Raw genomic sequence first — 20,272 nt, forward strand, 5'->3', positions numbered from 1 at the left:
TATGTATTCTATAAACAAATACAAATTATCACATCATACTACATAACCCTGGTACAAAAGAAGAAATGTACAACATTTCTGATTAGGAACATACTCTATTTATTTGGTAAAAAAGAAGAGTAAAACATATGCAACATCTCATTATGAAAAATCCTGCAAGCCATTACAATACTATAAGACATTGATTAGTAAGGTAAACATCAGTTGATCATTCTTTCACAACAGCAATAAATGTTTCATTTAAAATTCCTAATAACATGCCAAAACAGATTCACAATTGATGCCTCATTTAAGGTCACACAAAAGTTAAATCCGATTTAGCTGACTATGAGATCTTCTATTGTAGAGGACTTTCTAAGGAGAACTGGCTTGTATTCACATTACACATGGGGGAAAACCAAAAAAAAAAAAAAAAAAAAAAAAAAAAAAAAAAAAAAAAAACCATGCAGCCAGCCTGTTCGGAAATACTAGAACAGAAGATGGAACTCCCAGCATTCAGTAACTTTAACCATTCAGCTGTTGGTGGGCCTAATTATTATTCGAAGAGACAAGCAGCAATTTTTCAGTGACAACTACTCTACTTTTGTATGAAGGCACAGGAAAACCTATTCTGTGCAAGTAATTATAACCATGCTTGCCCAAGGCAAATCTAACTTTGAGGCCTTTTATTATTTCCCTGTTAGACCATTTTGCAATGCTCCTACGAGGAATTTTCAACATTGCTATTTGTTCATCTGAAAGAAATGTTTTCACTCCTTTCAGCAATTCCTCATGCTGTACTTGAAGGTCATGAAGTTGAATTTTAGTGCTATGCCATTTTTTTAAAACATTAATTTCATTTTTTTTTTTTTTTTTTTTGGTTGCTCTAAGTTCTTTCAGTAATATTTTGTTCTGGCATAGCAGAAGCGAGATCAATTCAGTCTGCTGTTTTATAAAATTCCTTAAAAGAACATCCTTGAATAAAGAAAAAATCTATATGAATAATCATCAAAGAAGGGGGGGGGGAACACAACAAACAAACAAAAAAGATCTGAAAGGTTTCAGATTTTAAATTACACCCAAAGGGGCTTTTTTTGACATTTTGTGTTTTACCTTTATTTATTAAATATCAAGTTTTTCACACTTAAACTATAAAATTCAGTTCAACAGCAATATTGCAAGATAATTTTAAAATGAGCATATCTTCAGAATTCCTGATTCATTGTCTCACACGCCGGAGATAAAAGTGTCTTTTCTGTACAACATTGCCATTGCTCGCTTTGAAATCCTCAAGTTTGTTAATCAAAAATTCGTTAAAGTTTTACAACATATAAAATCTATATTAAAACAAATTCCGAATTTCAAATTCGGGCTTCCAGATGTCCATATTCACAGTAGAATTAAGTCATTCAAAATTTGATGGCTCTAGGTACCGTTGTTTTATCAGAATGCGAAAAACATACATGCATTTATGCAGATTCTTCACTATATAATAGGGTGATAATATTTGGCGGCAACAATTTGAAAAGTGATGCAGTCGTTTATAGTGTTTCAATACAAAACGAAAACAATAGTCCTTCAGGGACAAAGCCCCTTTGGATTAAATGCCAAACTTAAACAGATAATAAATCCACAAAATAAAAATGCAACTTCCAGGTCTCTTTTCCTACACTGTGGTGGGTTTTTAAATTTGACTCTATTGTTTTCAGCATTTTCTAGATTATTTTTGTTTTATTTTCTAATATTTAAAATTTATTTCACTTAAAAATAGATTTCCAGCTTTTCAAGGGATCGATTATCTCCATAATCATGAGCAATTTAATAACACAAATTATCAACTTATATCACAGCCTTCACAAATGCTGATGAAATTAATTAAAATTAATTACAATTTGGTTGCAAGATGAGTCTAAAGGTTGTTTTTGCAAACAAAACTGAAATTTACATAGAGAATTTGCAACTATTGATGAAATTAATTACATTCCTTTTACCAAAAAATTACTTTATAGAACATTTTAAATGTATATAAGGAAGTAATTTAATTATAAATTAGTTATCAACTTACATCAGAGCCTTCACAAATAGGTGGTATTTCATTGCAAAATGAGGCTAAAGGCTGTTCTTGCAAACAAACCTGAAATGTACACAAAGAATTTGTAAATGCTGATGAAATTAATTACATTCCTTTTACCCCCCCCCCCCTCAAAAAAATTAATAGAAACGTTTTGTATAAGCAAGCAATTTAATAATACACTAATTATCTACTTACATGAGATCCTTCACAAATAGATGGCATTTTATCACAAGATGAAGTTGAAGCTTGTTCTTGCAAACAAACCTGAAATATATATATAAGAAATTTAGAAATACAGATAATATAAACTACATTCATTTTAAGAAATAATTATTTTACATAACATTTTATAATTCATAAATAGATAATAAATTGTTAATGCTCAAAATTCAAAAATAATTCCATAGCAGAACAGCCAGATATAGTACAGCTGTTCAGCAACCATAAGACAAACAATTTCATATTTCAGAAAATGTATAAGAATTCATTAATATATGTAAAACATATGACATTTAATAGCTGCTCAAATGAAAACACAGCATAGATTCTTTACTAGCAGCTGTTATTTAATCAGAAGGTAATGCTAAATGTTGTTGCAAACACACCTGAGATGTACTGTAATGTACACATTTGCAACCACTGGTGAAATGAAATAAAGTGCATGATTATGAAGATGGAAACATTAAAAAAAAAAAAAAAAACATAGTACAGTTTACGAATAGATGTTAAAAAACTATTAACATTTTTTAGAAGTGCAATATGGCAATTTACATCAGATACTTCGGCAACAAAATTTATTTCTCCAAAATATGAAGCTGAAGGTTGTGGCAAATGAACCTAAAAGAAATTATAATATATGAAATATGTGGAAGTGAAAGAAATTATAAACTCTGATCAGATAAAAATAAATACAAATAATCATTACCATTTAATCATTACCATTCAACTTATAAAAAAGCGTAAATACATTGGACTGTTCATACTTCTTAAACATAAGTAAATATTACATTAATATATTTTTAAATTTTAGAAACAGTGTTAATACTTTTTAGAAAAAGTTTATAATACTAAATATTTAAAAACTGTTCAAATGAAGACTTACAACAAATGGTTCAGCAACAGAAATCGCTTCAGTTGATAAAGGTAAACTGTGCAGCAAGCCATCCTGAAGATGCAAAAATTATGAAACACATATAAGTAAGGATACCTGAAAATGCTGATAAATAAAATATACTTAATGTAATTTTAATAATAAATAATATAAATAATCCTAATAAGTTTTGTAAATCTTTAAACAAAAAATAACAACATTCAGACAAGACATATAAGACATTAAAATATACATTTAAATCAATGTATTATAACTATATTATTGTATTACTCAAGATTAAAGTTATTAATTTCAATATTATTTCTTTTACTTACTCCATACATATTTCTCTCTATTTATCTGGAATTTAAAATTAAGCAAAAAAGCAACTTTAGTTTAATACAAATTTTGATTTAAACTCTTTTGACTTTGAAGGCAATCAGATACAGGTTTCTTTCTTTTAGGAGCAAATTTGAACAAACCAGACCCATGTATGACTGTCCTCGAAAAACTACAAAAACTTTATACAAAAACTACATCAAATTGAGGTTTTATGCCTAATTTTCAATATATGATTATAATAACAAAGTACATACTTAATTATATATATAACAACAGCAAAATTTTAATTTTTTAATCTAATCTTAGGGACTGTAATTACAGCTTTATCACATAATGCCTTAATTTCAATATTTTGATTCTTTTATAAAGCAATTTAGTCCATTTGTAATAAAAACATATTTTTTTTATGAAAAACCATAAAAATAAAAAACACATACATTACAAAAATTGGATGTAACTGAACGGTGCTTTGGTAAACCAATGCCTTTTAGACGCTGTGGGGTCAACAGTTGTGGGGGATTAGGCACATTGAAAAGAGTTGGCACAGCATTGGGCTTGAGTTTTTTTACGCCCATCTTGCCTAGAGCATTCAAATTGATTTTCTTCAAAATGTACCTGCATATTTAACAAAAGCATGCATGAAATTTAACATTAAAATCAAAAGCACTAGTATTTAATTACAGTTACATATATTATATTAATTTAAGAATGTAATTTTCTGATAAATTTAAATTTTTTTTTATGAAAATAGAACAAAATTTTTAAAAAGTAATCATGTTTGTAAAACTACTTAAAACATATTTCCTGCTCACACACTAAAAATAAATTTAAAGTACCTATAGTTAAAAATATAACATTAAGATTTACTACTACAATAAAGGATAATAATGGGATCAAAACGATTCATCGAATATTTAAATTCTTAAAAATGTCTAAAAATACAGAATATATTTATCTTACTATAAAGAAAAAACAAAATCATTTATTATTTCGATCATACCATCCAGTTTTTAACATTGGCGCCAAATATCCGATTTGGCGACAATACATCAGAATCAAAACATAGAATGCTACTTTAAATCACCAATCGTACAGTAAAATTAAAGAAAAAGGCACATCACATTTCTAACTGAGCACAAAGTTTACATGAAATGTATGATACACATTTTACAAACGGTATAAACTTTTCACGATAACAAAAGAAACAACATGAAACAACGATATTTTACTGCACAAACACATACACATTCCGCAGTTGATTTTGTACTTATAAAATCAGTTGATCGTCAATAAGTGACAGTTAAATGAAAATAAATATTTTAAAGTACCAAGAAGAGTAATTTTTCTAACATTCTATGGAAAAATACGAAGCTGAACTTACCTCACAAAGATACGCTCCTGGGCCCGGGATCCATTGATCTCGACGAGAATTAACTATCCATTTTCTTCGTCTTTCTTCATTTCTAGGGAAACGAAACATCCTAAAGTTATTTTTAGACTGATTCGAACAATTTTGTGCAGCACAACCACCCATATTTCTGAAAATTAGGTCGGAATCGATTCACAAATATGTCAAGAAATCAGTGCTAATCCAATAGCGAATACCAACAAGTTAGCTTCAAAATGGATGATGATTCAGCTCCCCTTTATAGTAGCCTTAATTTAAATCAGCTCTGCTATATTTACAATATCACTCGAATCTTATTTTTATTTTCTGTTTGATAAATCGGTAGAACGGTATTTAGTATTTAAATATCCATCATTACGATGTAACATAGTACGTTATTATTCCTAAAATTCGAAATATTAGTTGTAAAAATTAATTTAACTTGACTTGAGATTGAAATAAAACGCTGCGTATTACATAAATGAATCAGTCGGCTGCGTCTACCGAGAAACGATCGCCTTCGATTGTGACGTCACAAATCGGTGGAGCAGGCCTGTAGATACTAAATAAAGGGTATCTACAACACCGCGCGCGGTTCGAAAATTCGTGTGACGTCACGACTTCTGGTCATAATAAACTTCGGAACGCATGCAGTGGCTCTTTGCTGATTGCTGAAGCTTCTTACGTTGTGCGAACGCTGAAGCAGAATACTTTGATTTTTTTATGGTTTTAAGGTTGGATGTATTTTAGAGAGGTAAGAATACATTACTTTACTTCTGTAAAGTTATATTTTTCTAATTATATCAACGTTTTTAGGCGTATGTTCTAGTATACATGTGTTATTTCTGGTAGAGACAAGGCTGCTGTGCTATGTATAATTTCTTTTTGAATAATGTTGTGTCAGCCCATCGTAGAATAAACGGGCTTTGCATAATTATATTACCTGATCTGTTTCAGAATAAAACATTTTTTTATGGACCTGTATAAATTTGATGTTATAATATAAGCTAACACAGCTTATTCTTAAAATTTTACATGCCATTAGCTATACACTATAACTATTTACTCCCTTTTATATTTAAAAATAATTAATTTATATTTTATACATAACTATTTACTCCCTTTTATATATTAATTTAAATAAAAACATTTCAGTTATTAAAATGCCGGGTAGATGCTGTGTACCATTATGTAAGGGAAACTACCCAACAGGACCAAAAGTGTCTGTATTCTCCTTTCCTAAAAATGAAGATTTGAAGAGAGAGTGGCTTTCTGCAATCCAACGGAAAGACTTTTCACCCAAAAAGAGTTCAAAGGTAAGTAGAGTTATTAATTACATATAAGGGTTCATTCAGAAATTTTTAAATGATAATATTTTGTTACATAAACCAGGATATACAGAAATAAAGGATTGAAATAGAGCTTTAATCACTGCAAATATTCTCTGGTTCTATCTGTGAAATGAACACAGAGTCTTCTGTTGCTCAATATTGTTGGTCCGAAAATCACACTTTCAATTTTTCTGTTGCCAAAATTATTCAAAAAACATCTTCTGAATTTTTTTTGAATAATTTTGGCAACAGAAAACTGGATTTTCTAGAGGCATTTCACATGCAAAAAAATCTTTCTGTTCTAGTTAACGATCCTAATTCCAATCCATCTTTGCCTTCGGCCTTAAGGCCCGTCTACACGTACCGGTTTTATCGGCCGACTTTCTCGTACGATTTTATCTGCGAGAGCTTGCTTGTCTACACGCAACGATTTTGTCGTCGGTACAGGAAATGCCTTAACCAATCACTGTCCGAGGAAGAATTCCCGCCCTATGTAGCGTCACACTATCAACAACTGTGAAAACGAAACTGTGGGGGAGTGAATTTAGGCGACAATAATAAAAAATGGATGAAGATTTCCCGTTAATTGCTACTGTAGCAACATCTGCGATTTTGATCTTCGCTGCTGCAGAAGAAGAAAAAAGAAAGCGTATTTGGACGAGAAATTGGGTGAAACGCAGAGAAATTCATGGAGCCCATAATACCCTGTTCCAAGAGCTGCGTTTTGAAGACAGGGTGGAATTTGGAAAGTATTTGCGAATGATGCCGTGCGATTTTGATTATTTATTAAACTTAGTGAGCAGCAAAATTAAAAAACAGGATACGATTATGCGTTGTGCAATTTCACCATCTGAGAGGCTGCATGTTACTTTACGCTTTCTAGCTGGTGGTAAGTTAATTTTTATTTTATTGGAAAAAAATCAATTAATTTTGATAAAATTAATAAATCAAATTCACAAAAATTGAAATACAAATTCAAACAATACTTTTAATCACTATTTTTTTAAATTTGAGAAATTTATAATGAATAAATATCATAATTATATCACTACATCATTTTTAATAAATTTATTTTTTAAGTTTTTTATTATGTTACAGGGTGTTCCTATTCAAATTTACAGTATTTGTTTAGAATACCTAAACAAACATTGTCAAGAGTGATACCAGAAGTATTGGATGCTTTATGGGAATGCATGCAAGATTACATAAAGGTGAGTTAAAACCTCATATATCAATGTTACATATGAGGTCTTATAATTCACAACAACATCATGACCTTTTAATTTTTAAAAAAATGTTCATTTTTACAAGATCAGGATACTAATATTAAGTTGAATTTTTCTCAAATTTGTAATATTGAATTAACTTCAGAGCTTGTTTTCCTTGAAATGTGATTCATTTAAAAAGAGTATTACAGGAGTGCAATATATAATTTTCTATTTAGAATTAAGAGCCTCACCAGTGGTTGAGTGGTTAAGACAACTGTATACTGGTAGTTCGACCTGCTTGGGTTCCTTCCCAGGCGAACAGGTTGGCTGCATGGTTGGTTTTTGTGGTTACCCCATGTGTAACATAAATATGAGCCAGTTTCCCTTAGAAAGGCCTCTACGAAGGTTTCTCTCCTCTTACGCAGATAGTCCTCGAGGCTTTGCGATATTTAAATTTAAGTAACCTATTTACAATTAAAGTCATAAAATAGTTGCATTGGGATATCTGGATAACGGATAACTTTGAGTTTTTTCTTTTTAAGTACTAGCAGAGAGAGATTTAGTATAGCAATTGGAATTTCATTACTCATGTAACATTCCCTTGAAAATGTTATGCAAACACCGTACTGATGAAATGTCTTTCCAAGTTATATTTTACACTAACCATTACACTTCAGTTGCATAAGCATGCACATTTTACCATGTAATAAATCAGGGCTTTTTAAACTTTTTTGATTGACACTTGATTTTATGGTGGTTAGAGATGAAAATGTCTCTCACTAATATGTTGCAGAAAAAGGTAAAAGTTTATGGCAGTCTCAGAAATTGTAGGAAATCTTTTGCAATTGCTAGCCAAAAATCTTCTGAAGACTTCGTATTAAAGATAAAGTTTCAATCCCGAATTAGTTGGTAAATCAGCAAGTTCTTGTGATTTGAATGGCAAATGAGTAATATTTTCCACATTAATTCTAAATAGTTTCACAATATATATTAGTTCTTTGACACTAAAATTTGAAGGGAAATATTTCTTAAAGTTTTTCTCAAGACATCAAAGATGTTCATTTATCATTTTTTTCAACAAGTCATCTTTTTGATTTATCTATTTCATCATTTTCATTTAAAAATTCAGTTGTTGCAACAAACATTTCTAACAAACCCTTTTCCATCATTGTTTTCCATATGATCATTTTCTTAATAAAAGCATCAATTTTTAATTTGAATATGACTATGTTGCAACCTTTTTCTTGAAACGACAAATTTAGATCATTTAGTTTTTCAAATATGTCACTCAAATAACGCAGCTTTTGTAGCCATAACTTATTATGAAATAAATTCGCAAAATCAGATTTTTGTTCAGTTAGAAAGAGAACTTTATGTATTGCCTTATCTTTATCTATTTTTCAGATACATTGTGTAAAAATGTTTGGTAATTGTAAAATTATTAGAATAAGTTAAGGGATTATCAAAAACTGCTAAAATGTTTTGGCGACCAACAGTTTAAGAAAATAATTTTAAGTTATAAATGAAATTGTTTTTGCCACTCAACATTAAAATATCTCGTCAGCTTCTTAAAATTTTAAAATTGTTTTGCAGGCACCAGTTTGTTGGTCCATGCTCTAGATTATAATTTGACTCAAATTCTAGAATGAACCATTTTCAATGTGAGTGTTAGTCTGTCGTAATGTTGTCTATGCTTTTCAGTATATTTAAATAAAATTTTAATTTATAAGAAGAGATATGATTATTTGATTTTGGAAAAATCATAATAAACATAATAAACATTGTTTTATAATTAGGGAGGCATCTAGCAATAAAATGTAGGAACTGCAGAGATTGCATTGGTCAGCAAATTGACAACCTAGTATCAACCCTGTATAAAACACATAATGAATTTGCTAAATTGACCACCTATGGGTTCATCCAAAATTCTTCAATAGACACTTTTAGTTTTGAGTTTTCTTCAAATTAAGAAGCATATATATTCAGTTATAAAATGTTTAAACATGTTGTTTAAATGAAAATTCTGTTTTTGTGTACAAACAAGCATAAAAAATTATCAGTTTTTCTGTCTGTATGGCTATTGTGATCAAAAACATTCATTTACCCACAGTCACTTAGCTTTAATTCCATTTATTGTATCTGACACATTCATTACTTTAAAAACTTTAAATAGAATCTATGGTGTAGCTTAATCAAAAACAAGAGAGAAAAAATGGGAAAAAATTAGATAATAAGTGAAACATAGGAACACAACCAAAATATTTAAGCACATTTTTTTTATCTACTTCTCTGATGTGAATTTTATTATAACAAATGAGTAGCTAATATTCATTGATAAAATATTTGATTTTACTATTTGCCAATATTCAAATAGCATTTTCTGCATTTATATTTTGTATTCGCATCCTTTTTTCAGTTTCATAATTAATACTTATTTTCTCATTTTGTAGACACCAAACACTGCTCAGGAGTGGCAAGCCATAGAAGAAGCTTTTGCTGAAAAGTGGAACCTGCCACACTGTGTTGGTGCCATCGATGGAAAACACGTTATGATAAAAGCACCAGCAGGGGGTGGCAGCACTTTTTACAATTATAAATTTTCAACAGCATTGTGCTGATGGCATCAGTTGATGCAGATTATTAATTTACATTTATTGATGTTGGATGTAATGGACGAATATCAGACGGAGGAGTTTTTGCTCAAACAAGTTTATTTTCAATGTGAGACAATAACTTGCTCGATCTGCCTAGCCCAACACCTTTGATTCCAGGTAGTGATCCTGTGAATTATTTTATGGTTGCAGATGAGGCGTTTCCTTTGAAACGTTATCTGATGAGGCCATATCCTGGTAAAAAAATCTCTCCTCAGCAAAGGATTTTCAATTATTGACTGTCCAGGGCAAGGCGTGTTGTTGAAAATGCATTCGGGATATTATCAAATAGATTTCGTATCTTGATGCAACCAATACAGCTGCCTAATGCGACAGTTGATAAAACTGTTTCTGTATGCTGCTGTTTGCATAACTTTCTACGAGAAAGACCATCCAGGCAATTGTATACACCAAGAGAACTAATCGATCATGAAGATGAGGACTTTAATTTTATACCTGGATCATGGTGATATGAGAAATCGCTAAGTAAGATGAAATCCCTGTGTAAACAAAATGGTTATAACACAGGGTCTGCTGAAGCTAAGCTGATGCGAGAAAAAATTTGTGATAAAATTTATGTAAATAATGAAGGAAAAGTTGCGTGGCAAGATAAACATATAAAATATTATTAATTTCTCAATATATGTTCCTTGATTTCTCAATATATGTTATAATAAAATATAAAGAAATAAAGATTATTTATAATTATTTTTATTCTATGTTACAAAATAGATCTAAGTTTCTTATTTATTCTGTGTTGTTCATGGAATCTAATACATTTTGTTCTGTCTGTGCATCTGTGAGAATTTGGTATATTTTATATTTTGTGTCTGTGAGGAGTTGAGGGTCACGGATTAGACTTAGTTCGGAACCAACAAAGGAACCGAACTGTGTAAATGTATTTGGAGTAGTGTTTTTTGATTTTAATATTGTAGAAATTTCTTCAAGTGTTGTTGTGGCTGCTGTGTAAATGTGATCGTGTTTCTGTTTTTTGTTTGAAGTTGTAGTGTTTGATGTGTGTCTTTTTACCTGTGTTTGTGAATGACATAGTTCTTTCTGTGACTCTTCCTCTCTCTGTGTCTCTTCAGTGTCTTCAAAATCGTTGATGTCAAACATCTCAGAATGTCTGGTAACTTCTGCACTTCTTTCCTGTGTAGTAGTATCATTAAAATCCTGAAAATTAAAATAACACTTTAATTTTTACTATTTTTCAGCTATCATTCATTCATATATAACAAATCAGAATTAACAAGCTATGGAAAACATGCAGAAATAAATATTTATAAGGATCATGAATATATTTCCTAAGCTTGATTTTTCAAGAGATATCAAAGTTGAATAATCAAATATCTTGAATAAGAATACGAAAAAAACTCGTAATTCTGTTGTCTAAGTTGTAGCATATTTGGTATCAATAAAAACATGCAATACATATATTTAAAAGAAAATATATAAGAAGTTAATGCTTATGTTTAAGTATGTTAAAAGTAACAAAATATTGACTAACTTATGTCTGATTTAGCTGTGAATATAAGTTTATCATTGAAAATGGTATATATATATATAATTTACAAATACATATATATATATATATATAAACTGAGAAGAAAGCAAAGCTAATAATTACTACAGTAAAAAGAAATAATTTGAGTGTTTTTAAAAGAACAGTATCTGTGCATGTACATCCCATATTTTTATAACTTTTCAATGTGAAGCGGGGTTGGACTTCATTTACTTGTAAAAACTTGAACAATATGAGTAAGATTTTGATAGTAATAATTACTTAAAATGCAATAAGAATTCATGTTTCTCTATTAATATTTTTAAATTAGAGGTAGTCGCATATTATCTCAACCACCTTAATAAAAATTGCCATACTCTGCACATAAAAATTTCACATTCACTGTTCATAAAAATCCTTCAGTCAAGCAATGTTTTAATTGTTGTGTTATTTTTGTTGTATTTGGAATTCTAATGATTTTGACAGACATTGTAATTTTTTTGGGGAGTTGAGAACCTTTAACTTACTTTATCAATATATCAAAATATCACTTGTGGAATCTGCCAGCAATGGAAGAAACTGTAGTAAAAATTCTGCAGAATATAGTATTTTCTCACAAAACTGTTAACACAAACAAGGATGAGATGTGTTTGGTAAACAGTTGATGTGCAGTACAAGTTTATGCAATTTATTGGTTTTTTAAGTGAAAACAGATCACTGTGTACATTGAGAAAAGAATAATGCTAAAAGTTAGAGAAGCATTTTGAAAATTCATAAGTGTTTTATTTTTTAGTACTTAACATATTAGCGTAACCACCTCAAGTTTGGCAAATTTTTATAAATGAAAAAGAATGAGGGTAATGTTGCTTGACTGAAGGAATGTTTATGAGCATGGTTGCCTAAAGTATTGTTATGCTCATGGTCGACAGATTTTAGCACATTTGGCTAATATAATTTACACAGCTAACTATGTATAACAATATTATTTTATTTATCACAAAAACTGTTAAAATTTTGCCTATATTAAAAACAATTCTATAAATTTTCAAATAGTAAAGGGAAATTATTTACTTTATAAGCCAAATTATATAAATTTAAAAAGTAATGGCTTACCAAAGAAGTCACAGTATTCCTTAAGGACACGGCATCACTTAAAAATTGTAACGATGTGTAAAATTGCCATGCCGATTTGTACTGCATTGCAGTGCTTGCACCAGATGTATAATTTTTTTTCTCTTTATGTTTCTCCTTTGTAAATTGAGTACGCAGATTACTCCATTTTTTTTAAATTTCATTTTCTGGAACGCATATTTGTGTGCTTAAGTCCTGAAATGTTAAAATAACCATGCTTCAGAAAAAGTAAATAACTACTGTGCTTTAAATGATAACCTTTACTATTAAATAAATAGACAATAATGTTATGAAAACCGTAACAATATGAGTAAAAAGAACAAATAAAGAATAAAGATTACTATAGTAGAAAGGAATAGTGTAATTTCAATACAAAAATTTCAAATAAGAAATATAAATAAGCAAAATCTTAAAATAGCATATGATACTGAATAATTAAAAAATACTAATACAGTTCTGAAAACTGTAATCATATTGATACATCAGTTTATCAGCTAATAAAATTGAGCAATATTGTATTAAATTGAGCTGTAATTTGTTTAACCAACATAAAATAATTTTCATCACGAATAAAAAAATATTTGATTATAAAGTAACGGGAAGATAACTTACCAAAATAAGGGAATCCTTTAACTTTTTATTTTTATAATTTATGTTATTTGTGTCCCACAACACAGCATGGTCTCTATAAAAATCAATCAATTGAAAAATTTGATTTTCGCTGCAACGAAAAAGCGCCATGTTTCCAAAATGAGAGAGAAAAGCACGTGATCTCTGGAAGCAATCTAATTGGCTAGAGTCGCCGATTTTATCGTCGGCTAGTGAGCGGTGAACACTAGCTCTGAAATCGTCGCAGACAACATGACAGATTTTTAGCGCATGCGCACATCCTGAAAATTGTTTCTCTGCGAGAAAGTCGGCCGATAAAATCGGTACGTGTAGACGGGCCTTAAGGCTACTATAAAGGGTATCTACAACACCGCGCGCGGTTCGAAAATTCGTGTGACGTCACGACTTCTGGTCATAATAAACTTCGGAACGCATGCAGTGGCTCTGCTGATTGCTGAAGCTTCTTACGTTGTGCGAACGCTGAAGCAGAATACTTTGATTTTTTTATGGTTTTAAGGTTGGATGTATTTTAGAGAGGTAAGAATACATTACTTTACTTCTGTAAAGTTATATTTTTCTAATTATATCAACGTTTTTAGGCGTATGTTCTAGTATACATGTGTTATTTCTGGTAGACAAGGCTGCTGTGCTATGTATAATTTCTTTTTGAATAATGTTGTGTCAGCCCATCGTAGAATAAACGGGCTTTGCATAATTATATTACCTGATCTGTTTCAGAATAAAACATTTTTTTATGGACCTGTATAAATTTGATGTTATAATATAAGCTAACACAGCTTATTCTTAAAATTTTACATGCCATTAGCTATACACTATAACTATTTACTCCCTTTTATATTTAAAAATAATTAATTTATATTTTATACATAACTATTTACTCCCTTTTATATATTAATTTAAATAAAAACATTTCAGTTATTAAAATGCCGGGTAGATGCTGTGTACCATTATGTAAGGGAAACTACCCAACAGGACCAAAAGTGTCTGTATTCTCCTTTCCTAAAAATGAAGATTTGAAGAGAGAGTGGCTTTCTGCAATCCAACGGAAAGACTTTTCACCCAAAAAGAGTTCAAAGATAAGTAGAGTTATTAATTACATATAAGGGTTCATTCAGAAATTTTTAAATGATAATATTTTGTTACATAAACCAGGATATACAGAAATAAAGGATTGAAATAGAGCTTTAATCACTGCAAATATTCTCTGGTTCTATCTGTGAAATGAATATTCTTTACTACAAATGCTCAGAATGAACCCTCTGATTTTTAAACTATTACTATTAACATCATGGTTTTTTTTTTTTTTTTTTTTTTTTTTTTTTTTTTTTTTAAATTTTCTCTAAAGGTTTGTGAATTGCATTTCAAGAAAAGTGATTTTAAAGTTGAAGCTTCAGCATTTGATTCTAAGAATGGAATTTTAATTTCTGCTCCACTTCAGGTGCATAGATTAAAAGAAAATACAGTCCTTAAATCAATATTTAAGGACTATCCATCTGTATACAGTTCAAAAAGTAGCACTATTGTACGAGAAGATCCTGATGCAAAAAAAACTGCCCGCGAGTGCCATAATTTACAGAAAGCATTGCGTGAAAGCCTTAAAGAATATGAAATGTATAATAATGATTTGAAAATTAATTGTTCTAATGATATTTTGTCATGTATTGATCGCTATGGAATATCAGCATTTTGGCATGTATACACAGTTCCAGATACCTCAATTGTTTGCTTTATTCATATTGTTTTTAGTCCTGGGCCATCAATTGATTATTCTGTAGTTGTGAATGACAATCAAGAAATGTCTGTATTTATTAAAGAAAAATCTATTATGCAATTATCTCCCTACACATTCCCACATAAAGTTACAAATTTTAATGAAATTAGGACTGTTTTAGATAAATTGGCTAATCTTCAAACCAAAGAGTTAAATTCAAAATTAACCATAATAATTGATATAATTAATGAATTACTGCAAACTATTTCTAACGACAAAAATGAGAGCATTATTAAATTTTTGCAAGACCAGATGAATCTTTTACTTTGCCCTAAAAATAATTTTAGATACAATCCTGATGTACTAGTGTTAGCATGCTTGTTAAATACTATATCACCACATGCATATAAATTTTTAAGGGATAGTGGCAGTATTATTATGCCTCATCCTTTGACTTTAAAAAAAATTTGTAGCAATTTAGTATTGTCACCATGTAATGAAACTATTGATGAAATTTTTTTAAAATATATAAAAAATCGTGTAACTTTCCTTGAGGATCGAGAAAGAAAAGTGATTCTTTTTGTAGATGAAATTTATGTTCAGCCATATTTTGATTACAAAGGAGGCTCTGTCGTTGGGGCTGCATTTGATTCTTCCAGTCCGGCAACCAGTGCATTTGCTTTTATGATATCCAGTTTGGAATATTCATTCAAAGAGGTAGTACATATTATGCCTGTTAACACAATAAATTTTGAAACATTACATTATGTAATTAAAAAAGTGATTAGAGGTCTTGAAAATATGGGAATTATTATTATTTGTGTTATTACAGGCAACAATGCAATAAATAGAAAAGCCATGAGTTTGTTTTCAAATCCACCACGTAATTCATTTGTTTACAAACATCCAATGAATGGGAATAGGCCTCTTTTCTACATAATAGATGCAGTTCATTTATTTAAAAATATAAGGAACAATTGGCTGAACCAGAAAAATCCTGGTACATGTATGTTTTTTCCAAATATTGAAGATCTTTCAAAGAAGCACTTCAAAACTGCTTCGTTTATGTCTTTGAGAAAGCTACATGAAATTGAAAATGACCAACTGATTACATTTTATAATGGTTTAACTCTAAAAAGTCTTTCACCTTCTAATTTAGAGAAACAAAACAGCTAAACTGGTTCTTAAGATTTTCAATAAATTTACTATTGAAGGTCTGATTCATTTGGGTCCTTTGCATGAAATACCACACTATTCATATACATCTGAGTTTATATCCATAATATGCAAATGGTGGGATATTATGAATGTTAAAACTATGTTTAAAGGTATACATCAAAAGAGTGAATTTATGAAGCCATTAACAGCAGATGATTCTGATCCAAAAGTTATTTTCCTCAATCAGTTTCTTAACTGGTTAGATGCATGGGAATCAATGAAATGTTCAACAGGCATGCTTACAAAAGAAACTCATGCAGCTCTCAAACAAACTACTTATGGTATACTGGAGTTGACTAGATATTGTGTTGAAGAGCTTGGAATGAAATATATATTTCCAGGAAAAATTCAGACTGATGTGATGCTCTTGAAGCCCGGTTTGGTAAATACAGACAACTTTCTGGTTCTCAGTATCATATTTCAATGAGACAGTTATTAGAATGTGAAAAAAAATTAAGAATACAATCAAGTATTAAGTTAGAATTGATTATTAAAAATACTACTGTCCCTTTAACATCATTTGAATATGATGATAATCTTCATGATATTATACAATTAGATAATACAGTATATTACCCATCATTAAATATTACGGAGAGTGATGTGAAGGGCATTAGTAGCCATCTGCCAGTTCTGACTTATTTGGGTGGTTACTGTTGTCATGCAGTTTTAAAGAAAGTGAAATGCTGTACCTGCAAACAAAACATTACAATAAATTCCACAGTTAATCATGATCAAACGTATGATCTTATAAAGAATCTTGATCGTGGTGGACTCAGGTGGCCAAAACCATTTATTGTAAATATAATTATGTATAATTATTTAATTGTAAATAAGCTGTGTAGTGAAGAATATGAAGATTTTTTGTTGGAACAAAATCAGAGGAAAATTGTTGCAAATTTGACTTTTAAAATTTTAGAATTAAAAGAAATGCTCTTTGATGATATTATTTGTGATAATGGTCATACAAGTGAAAGTATAAGCAAACTGATAATTTGGATATCAACAAATATCATGCTCAAGAATCTTTGTAATAGGAAAAATGGCGATATTAAGTCCAATAAAGAAAAAAAAAAGAAAACTTCAGACACTTGCAAAGTAACATTGATGCTGTCTTTAAAAGTAATTTTTAAAGTTCTGTTAAACTGCATCTTTGCTAAATATCTACGTGTCATCTTTGGTGAGCAGCTGAGATTTAAGAAGCATGTTTGTTATACATTTAAATTGCTTTATGCAAAAATTTATTTTGGACTTGTATATATTATTCTTTGCTTATTTAACCAAGTTTTTAATATTACTCAAGATTTTATATAATTTTTAATTTGCTTTATACTAAGTTACTTCTCAAGGTCCTGAAATTTCTATATTGTATTTACAAGCGCCTTTGCTAAATATCTACGTGTCATCGTTGCTGAGCAGCTGAGATTTAAGAAGCATATTTATTATACATTTAAATGCTAAATATCATAATTTATTCTGGACTTGTAGATATTATTCTTTGCTTATTTAGTTATTTAACCAAGTTTTTGGTATTACTGAAGATTTTATATTATTTAAAATTTTCTTTATACTCAGTTACTTCTCAAGTTCCCAAAGTTTCTATTTTGTATTTCAATTGTGTTTCTTAAAATGTTCATCATTATTTAAGATTTTGTATCCTGCAATTACATGGCGTAGTGTAGAAAGAACATATTACATGGCATAGTGTAGTAGTGTAAAAAAAAGACAAATTCCATAACGTCTTCTTTCTGCACAATCTAACTCTAATATTTCTATTTATGCAATAATTGTATGGACTCTTTCTGGATAGTACTACATGTTCAGCTCAAGTAATATTTGCTCTTCACATTATTCACAGTGAATAAGCACAAATCAATCTACTAATATACCCGTGTGGTGACTGGGTATGAAAGAATAGTCCCAATGTAGCTCATATATGTCGTAAAAGGCGACTAAAATGGGTACCCAGCATCTGGGGGTATAGCCGGGCACCCTGCCCCTGGGGATTATATCAGGGAACTGGTCCTCCAGGTTGGGGGTTGGGTGTGGGGCTAACTACCCCACCCCATAAAAAATCTCACTGTTAAGAAATCCAAAGATAGAATTAGCCGGACTGCTTCTACTGGAAAACGACTTGGAAATGGCCTAGGGACTTTTCGTTTTGGAACATGAAAAATAAGCAAACAGACTAAAAGTTTGAAAAGTTATTGAAATAATTAAATAAAGAATAATGAAGTGTGACTGCAAGGGACGTCCGGTATCCTTTTCTGTCATTGCACTTTTCCTGACATGATAAGGCTCTACCACGTACACTTTGGTAACGAGGCTTGGAAACCTCGGCTAACACCTTGTTGTTTATTAAAAAGAAAAAGAGACATACAGCAATAATAATTATATTTCATAATAATAATTTTGACCCAAGCTCTATAAATATATTATGATATTTTCTTTCTTTGTTTCAGGTATTCATAACGAAGAAAGGAGTGTTTTTATCATGAAATGGCTCTCAGGTGTAAAAATGCATAGGATATATCTTAGTTTATTGAAGTTAAGAATTGGTGCTTTGTGGACTAAAAAATATGTGCAATATCCATTGTCACACCACTCTGTTCAAGAATATCGATCAGTCCTGAATGATAAAGAAAATGATTAACAAAGGAATATCTAGAACTTGATTGTGTGCATGATTTAATTCTAAATATAAGTATTGGAATAATTCATCCTCCTTATTTTCAACAAAAACTCTTCATTTGGTAATATACATTTGTGCTTATCAGTGTGGTGTCTTGTGTAACAAATCGTCAGTATTATAAAATAGATGGAAAGATCTTTGATTATTGCAAGAGCTTTATGTGCTGAAGAAGTAAAAAAATGTCCCAGATAATTGTGGATATTATGAAACTGAGTATCATAAGAATGGAAAAATATTTCTTAAACAAATTACCTTGTGATGCATATAATGGGTATGTTTATTTTATTTCATATAACTGTAAATTTAATTATTGATAATAAGCAAACTTTTTTTTTCCCCTAAAATGCCATTGGTGTATTGTCATTATTCTATATTGACATGTATTCTCTTACATTTATCATTGAAACCAGAGATTTTATAATAGAATATGGGAAACTTGTGTTGAAGGCCTGTTGATTGAAATACAAGTGATCATTACATCTTTGGAATTTGCATTCTCATTGCCAATTTTGAAAAGACATTCTTTTACATTTTCTTAAAAAAGTTAACATTCTAATGACTTTAGAAGTAAACATTGGTGACTTCATATGAACCAGTCTCTTGGCGAGTTTAGCAAAAAATTTGCCGATGGCTTCCCCATAACAGAACTGTACTGGATTCTATACCTGAATATTGCATTAAAAGGAGAGAAAACCATTTATTATGAAGATAATAAATGATTCATATTACGAAATGTTCATTTCTTATAATGATCGAGTTTTATATTCTTGCATTGTATTTCTTTTGTGTCAACACAGAATAAATTGTGTCGGATTTCAGTTATAAAGATATGTGTAAAGATGCTGTAATAAAATTTGTTATAAATGTACTGTTGTGTATTTTCCTTTAGCAGTTGAATTTATGAAAATTTGTATTATTTTCTAACAAATAAAATTTTATATTTTAATATAAATCCATCTATGGACATTACAACAGATATTATATTCTGGAAAATAATTTATTATGCCTTTTCGAAACTAAGTTTAAAATGAAAACAAACTTGAATGCATAATAATTTTTAATGAATAAATAAAATGTGAAATATGAAAAGTGTTCTGACATGTCACATTAAGACTGCAATCAAATAAAGAATTCTTTATATGTGCATTGGTTTTTGTTTACAATTTGCATAGTCTTGAATATTTTACTGATCTAAACTCATTTTAAAAAATTTGGTGTCATGATGAGTAGTGATTTTAGGTAAAAGTTTACAATTGGCGTCAAGAAGGCACAATTTCAAAATGGCCGCCATACAAAACCAAAATAAGAAGTCAAAGAATCGCACAAG

General features: G+C 29.8%; 2 protein-coding genes and 1 long non-coding RNA gene across 3 annotated transcripts; 1 reads left to right on the plus strand and 2 right to left on the minus strand.

Annotated features, from left to right (window-relative positions):
- Positions 1 to 3,681: 3,681 nt before the first annotated feature.
- LOC146996955 (THAP domain-containing protein 2-like) lies at positions 3,682 to 5,075 on the minus strand. Its single transcript, XM_085817942.1, has 2 exons — positions 4,867 to 5,075; positions 3,682 to 4,100 (listed from the first exon to the last, which is right to left on the minus strand). Exons 1-2 carry the CDS (start codon positions 5,017 to 5,019, stop codon positions 4,005 to 4,007), a joined length of 249 nt encoding a protein of 82 aa, XP_085674068.1. The 5' UTR covers positions 5,020 to 5,075; the 3' UTR covers positions 3,682 to 4,004.
- A 403-nt stretch (positions 5,076 to 5,478) lies between these two features.
- On the plus strand, positions 5,479 to 19,813 carry LOC118202334 (uncharacterized). Its single transcript, XR_015041821.1, has 3 exons — positions 5,479 to 5,626; positions 6,028 to 6,188; positions 18,716 to 19,813. It is a non-coding gene; the product is annotated as an uncharacterized LOC118202334 (long non-coding RNA).
- Positions 10,810 to 12,900, minus strand: LOC146996956 (uncharacterized). The gene is made up of 2 exons (XM_085819426.1): positions 12,677 to 12,900; positions 10,810 to 11,235 (listed from the first exon to the last, which is right to left on the minus strand). The coding sequence occupies exons 1-2, from the start codon at positions 12,761 to 12,763 to the stop codon at positions 10,810 to 10,812; spliced, it is 513 nt and encodes a 170-aa protein (XP_085675552.1). The 5' UTR covers positions 12,764 to 12,900.
- Positions 19,814 to 20,272: the final 459 nt, after the last annotated feature.

Source organism: Stegodyphus dumicola, chromosome 6 (assembly GCF_044657685.1).
Source record: "Stegodyphus dumicola isolate Sdum_Otavi_A_Nest chromosome 6, ASM4465768v1".
NCBI classification, from domain to species: Eukaryota; Metazoa; Arthropoda; class Arachnida; order Araneae; family Eresidae; genus Stegodyphus; species Stegodyphus dumicola.

What these genes read in the sequence shown, in the direction of transcription:
- LOC146996955 (XM_085817942.1), bottom strand. Translation starts at nt 5,019, where the DNA reads ATGGGTGGTTGTGCTGCACAAAATTGTTCGAATCAGTCTAAAAATAAC. An exon ending in CAGGAGCGTATCTTTGTGAG is followed by an intron (nt 4,101 to 4,866) that starts GTAAGTTCAGCT and finishes TTAAATATGCAG; the next exon opens with GTACATTTTGAAGAAAATCA.
- LOC146996956 (XM_085819426.1), bottom strand. Translation starts at nt 12,763, where the DNA reads ATGCAGTACAAATCGGCATGGCAATTTTACACATCGTTACAATTTTTA. An exon ending in GGAATACTGTGACTTCTTTG is followed by an intron (nt 11,236 to 12,676) that starts GTAAGCCATTAC and finishes TTTAATTTTCAG; the next exon opens with GATTTTAATGATACTACTAC.